At 36.0% G+C, this 5336-nt stretch overlaps 1 protein-coding gene across 1 annotated transcript; it reads right to left on the bottom strand.

Annotated features, from left to right (window-relative positions):
• Positions 1-994: 994 nt before the first annotated feature.
• On the bottom strand, positions 995-4007 carry LOC107297599 (glutamyl aminopeptidase-like; the record flags this gene model as incomplete). Its single annotated transcript, XM_015826960.1, has 4 exons — positions 3851-4007; positions 3697-3752; positions 2833-2983; positions 995-1068 (listed from the first exon to the last, which is right to left on the bottom strand). Coding segments are annotated over exons 1-4 (299 nt in total), but the record flags the coding sequence as incomplete, so codon positions are not given.
• Between the last annotated feature and the right edge of the window lie 1329 nt (positions 4008-5336).

The following is a 5336-nucleotide window of genomic DNA, read 5'->3' as shown; positions in this document are numbered from 1 at the left end:
GGAAGGTATGTTCACTTCAGATTGAATATAAATAGATCAGCTTATGGAGTCCAGGGCCAGAATAAAACAAGATCCAAGCTTATATTGTGGGACATAGTCCTATTCAAGTAAACAAAAAGTCAGTTCCCATTTACAGATCTGGTCATCTGAAGGTCAAGACAAGAAAGAAACAGAAGTAGAAGCCAATAGAGGCACTCCATGCTTTCAACGGAAAGCTTCAAAAATCTAATATTTGCTATGTGATTCATTTGATCACGCAGATACTTTAGAAAACGAACAAAACATTTATCATATAAAGGAACTTTTGACACTGGAGGATATTGATTTGATTATCATATCATATTCCTTCTAGAAAAATGCTAGATTACTGCATGCCCTATCATATTGTCCCAGGGTGGATCAAACACCATGGGAGGCAGGTTTGGGTCAATGTTGATGGTGAAATTAAGAGTGATTCTAGATGGAAGTTTGATAAAAAAATATCAGTCAAAGATAATTGTACAGTTACACCAATTATGCCACATTCTTTTTACAGCGAAAAGATATGGAAACAATACTAGAAAACACAAGAATGAAAGAATGAAAGAAACAATATCCAAACAGGACAGGGTAATTTCACATTTTTTAAAAAAAAGAAATAGTGCTCTTTATCTGGGAGCAGTAAGCTTTAAGACTATCTTCAAACCTTCCCCCCTCACATTCCTTCTCTCTGTCTCATGCATACACAGATTAAAAAACTGATTAGTACAGCTGTTTAGGTTTTTTTTCTGTTTAACAACCAACAAGGGTGGCTGTCTTCCTCTAACATAAATAGGTTGATTAAATCTCATTATGCACAAGATTTCATTTGTCTGTAACTTTGATCCTACAAATAAAGGAAGGGCTGATAAACATCACTGGAGTGGGACATCTAAGGGTCATTTGAAAGATAATACTCCAAATACAATGCTCAAAAACAAGTTTGTATATAAGGTAGTTGAAACAAATGCTTCACCTTTTGATATGGTCCTCATCATTCTCCCATTTCAGTTCACTTGCAATGGGCTTGACCAGGCTACCAAAATATCTCTGAAAACAGAAGCAATAAGTGGTTCATGTTGGAATCTCTACATAGCAATCAGATTTAAATAGTCTAATTACATTCAGGAAATCTCTCGGGGGGTCGTCAGCATTAAGCAGAACATCAGCAATAAACAGTTGATTGTTACTTCTATACCAGCCATCAACATTAAGTATTGTCTACAGTATATTAGATATTAGGAATTTGTTTCTAATGGAAATGGATGAGTTTCCGTTATCACTATGGCAGTTCATAAAAAATAAGCATTTTTTTGAATATATGAGAATGAGTATGGTTAAAATATGTTATGAGGCCATAAAACCAGAGACTTTGCATTAAGTGGACCTTTGATAGTGACTGGAAAGTCACTAGAAGAGGTCAGGAGTCAGGAAACAAAGCAAGCCATTCTTTATCCTGCTGTCATTGTGTCTAGCCAGATAGCCTTCCCACTGTATTCGTTTCAACTGCACTATTGTCACAAATGCCTGCATTCTGTTGGGTAAACAACATTGTTCCAATGAAATAGTACAAGATTGCTGTTTCCTTGTAAGGAGCTGATATGAAATCTCTCTAACAACAGGTTATTTATATGTGTGAATGACCCTTGTTTCGCAGAAAATGCAAAGCTCTAAAATTCCCAAAACTTACGGTACAGGTAATTAACTCATTCTTAAGTCTAAAATTACAGAATAGCATATAAATTTTTATATTCTCCACAAACTAGCTTAGGTTTTTTCCAAGAAAATATTCTTTCTTTCTTTCTTTCTTTCTTTCTTTCTTTCTTTCTTTCTTTCTTTCTTTCTTTCTTTCTTTCTTTCTTTCTTTTTTCTTTCTTTTTTTCTTTTTTTCTTTCTTTCTTTCTTTCTTTCTTTCTTCCTTCCTTCCTTCCTTCCTCCTTCCCTTCCTCCTTCCCTCCCCACCTCCCTTCCCCTCCACCCTCCCTCCTTCCTGTAAAATTATTCCTAATCCAGTTGAGTAGCTTCCTTGCATTTATGCTTTAAAATACCAAGACCATTAATTAATTTATTTTTTTAAAAAAGGGAGATCCTACCATCTTCATTTCTATCATGATCACCAATATCACCCATTTCTGAGAGCTTTTGTAGAAATATTAATGCAAATCTGAAATTCCTTGATACAAAGCAATTTATAAATCGGCCACCTGTTCTTGCTCTGCCCCAGATTATATCTACATACAGGCACATAATTTGAAAAGCAAGCAAATTCTCTTCCTCCTTTTTCCTGCTGAAGAAGAGCTGTCCAAAGGTCTCCAGAACTCAAAAGCTTTCATGCTGTTTTGTGACTTTGATGTGGTGTGATACAAGTCTTTTTTTTCATGAGGCTTATGGATATGAAGGGGAAGTGATAGTGGTGGGGAGTGAGACTAACACCCAGGCAACATAAAGCTAACCTTGCTTCCCTGCCTTTCACATTACAAGTATCCACACTCCACAATTACCTAGCCATTCATAAGAGAGAAAAACTGGTGAGCTTAGGAGGGATGTCTAGATTGGTATAAGTACTACAAACACTTCTAAAATTTGATAAATTGGGGTCAGGTAGACCTTCTGAACAGGAACCTTCCATAGAGTGACACTTTACTTAACTTGTAATATACATTTCAGAAATGCAATAGTACTCATTTTTGAAAAAAAATGACTCCAGATTGATAAAGTCAGTTTTTCAGCGTTACTGCAGAAGACAAATGAACGTGAGGACTAGAGATTTTATTGTTGTTTTCCTGGTATATTCAGTTTCATAGGGAACTTTACCTGAAATTTGGGATAGAGTGCCTTATCATCTTCAACCATCTGTCCAATATAGGATACAGCTACTACAGCTCTTTGCCACGGAATATATTCTGTCTCGTTTTGCAGATATCTTGTAAGGTTTAATGCATCAGCATAATTCAGAAGTCCAGCTCTAAGGTGGGGAAGGAAGAACATGGAATATGAAGAAACCTCTTAGGAATTAAATCCGATGGATTATCGCTTGTTTATTAATTAATTATTTAGTTGTTGTTATTTGTTAGTTGTTATTCTATCCATAAGCCAGCACATAGAGTTTGATGATCCAATCAGTTAAAATAAAATAGATTAAGAGCACTGCAATAACAATAAAATCACATGTAACTTATAATATTTACTATACATTTTGGTATGCTTGTATGGGAAGCAGCATCACAAAACTTTGAAGATCTGACTATTAATAGCATTCCAAATTGCAAATTCAGTAAGTACATACTTTCCAGATTCAATGTTTCTAGAATTCATGGAGTATGTATACTGCAGAATCCAGTGATGAATGATGGCATCTGTTTTTTCAAAAAAAAAAAAAAAAAAAAAAACCAAACAAACCCCAAAGCTTCTTGGGGTGATAGTGAGAGAATAAAGCTCAAGGAATGAAAGGGCTAACTAGGACAACTTACTCTGCAGTAAGTTCCTCTGTGTTCATTGGATATTACCACAAAGTAAATGTGCATAGGATTGCAACCTTAGCAACAAGAAAATGAATTGTAATATATTTGCAGGTGTCAGTTCACATATGTTTCTTGGGGTAATATTATGTTAAATAGCTAACTAGTAATATAGCATCAAATAAACTGTGTATTTTATTAATTTAATTATAACACCTACCTGGCCAATGCAAAAGCATCATCTATAAAACCAGCACGATCAGCTAGATTAAAATTCTAAAAGGAGGGTAAAAAAAGAAGCAGATGGGTAAAATTAAAATACAGTGAATAATCATCTCTAAAACTGAACCAACGATTAATTTCAGCAGACTGACCTGATGGTCTTTCATCATAATATCAGCTAAAGTACGCCAGACTTGGGGTTCATAATTTACACGATAAAAACCAACATGATCTTTGTTTACTTTCAAGAAAGAATCGGGAGGAAGACCACTGGGTCGCGTAATAGTAATTCCTGTGGTGGTATCAACAACAAAAAAGTAGGGAATAAGTTATAAATGTATTACAAAGCCATGAAATATCTTTCCAAAAGACAAACTTTAGGAAACGCCAAAACTGATACAACACTGACTTTATTTAACAGGACTATTTTTTTAAAAATGCAGATAGAGAGAGATACCCAGAGAGAATTATTACAGGGAGGAGTTGACAATTCTCACCAGGATCTCAGCAAAAGTGGAAAAACTAAGATCCCCTTGCAATATGTCTCATAATTACAAGCCCCGGCTTATTCAGCGTTCTGCACGGTTCATTTCATATCTCATCTATTTTGAGTCTCTGGATGTGGGCAGCTGATCAACTCAATAGTGGAGAATTATGGGAGTTTCCTCAGAACTACTGGTTATTGTTTGTTCTCTAACATGTTTTTCAGCAGAACTGCACTGCAGTCATCTCCCTCCCTATTCCTTTTTTACCGTGTATAGCATTTAAACAGTGCCAAGAAAGAGTCCTTTCTTTAGACCAGGGGTAGGCAACCTTGGCTCTTTTATGACTCGTGGACTTCAACTCCCAGAATTCCTGAGCCAGCCAGCTGGCTCAGGAATTCTGGGAGTTGAAGTCCACGAGTCATAAAAGAGCCAAGGTTGCCTTCCCCTGCTTTAGACTGGGTTCACATAATATACTAGCCTAAATTAAAGAAGGCTTGGATAGCTATTGTTCTTTATGAGAATTCAGCCGTTGTTTTTGCACGTTGTACAAGTTGAGCCATCCCTATTTAGGCATTGAATACCATATTGAATTAGACTAAAATGTGGCTGGAGAGAAAAGGGCTAAATTTTGATGCTTAATGGAGTACAGATAAACTGATAGTCTCTGACAGACATTTCAAAAAAGGAAAACGAATGGCTGCTAAATTCATAGGGTACATAGTATCTAATTTGATCATGGTTGCCTGATGTAGTCTATTCTAAAAAAGAATAACAACATAATGCATTCACTTTAAGCTATAAAGTCTGTAATTCATTCACAAATCAATATGATGGTACATCTGAGTTTCAGATTAGCCATCTTTGTGACCGATAATCAGAGATTATTTTGCAACATCTACTGCAGAGACCAAATTGGACTAAAAATTTGAGCACAAGCGTGCACAGATAGGGTGGAATATATTGTATCAGGGGAAGGGAAGAGAATTACACCCCTGAATCAATCAACTTGGGATGGAGAAACAAGGTGCAACCACCTATCTATGTAAAGCAGTCTTTCTTGACCTGCACGTTTCACACTGCATAGAATGCAAGGAAAGATTATTCCTCTTTCTCTCCACCAGAGACTCATTTGAGTGGATAGAGCTGAGCTATC

Source organism: Protobothrops mucrosquamatus, unplaced genomic scaffold (genome assembly GCF_001527695.2).
Source record: "Protobothrops mucrosquamatus isolate PMUCROS unplaced genomic scaffold, P.Mucros_1.0 scaffold3408, whole genome shotgun sequence".
Lineage (NCBI taxonomy): Eukaryota > Metazoa > Chordata > Lepidosauria > Squamata > Viperidae > Protobothrops > Protobothrops mucrosquamatus.
Note: the sequence above shows the minus strand (reverse complement) of the source record. Positions and strands in the feature narration are given on the sequence as shown.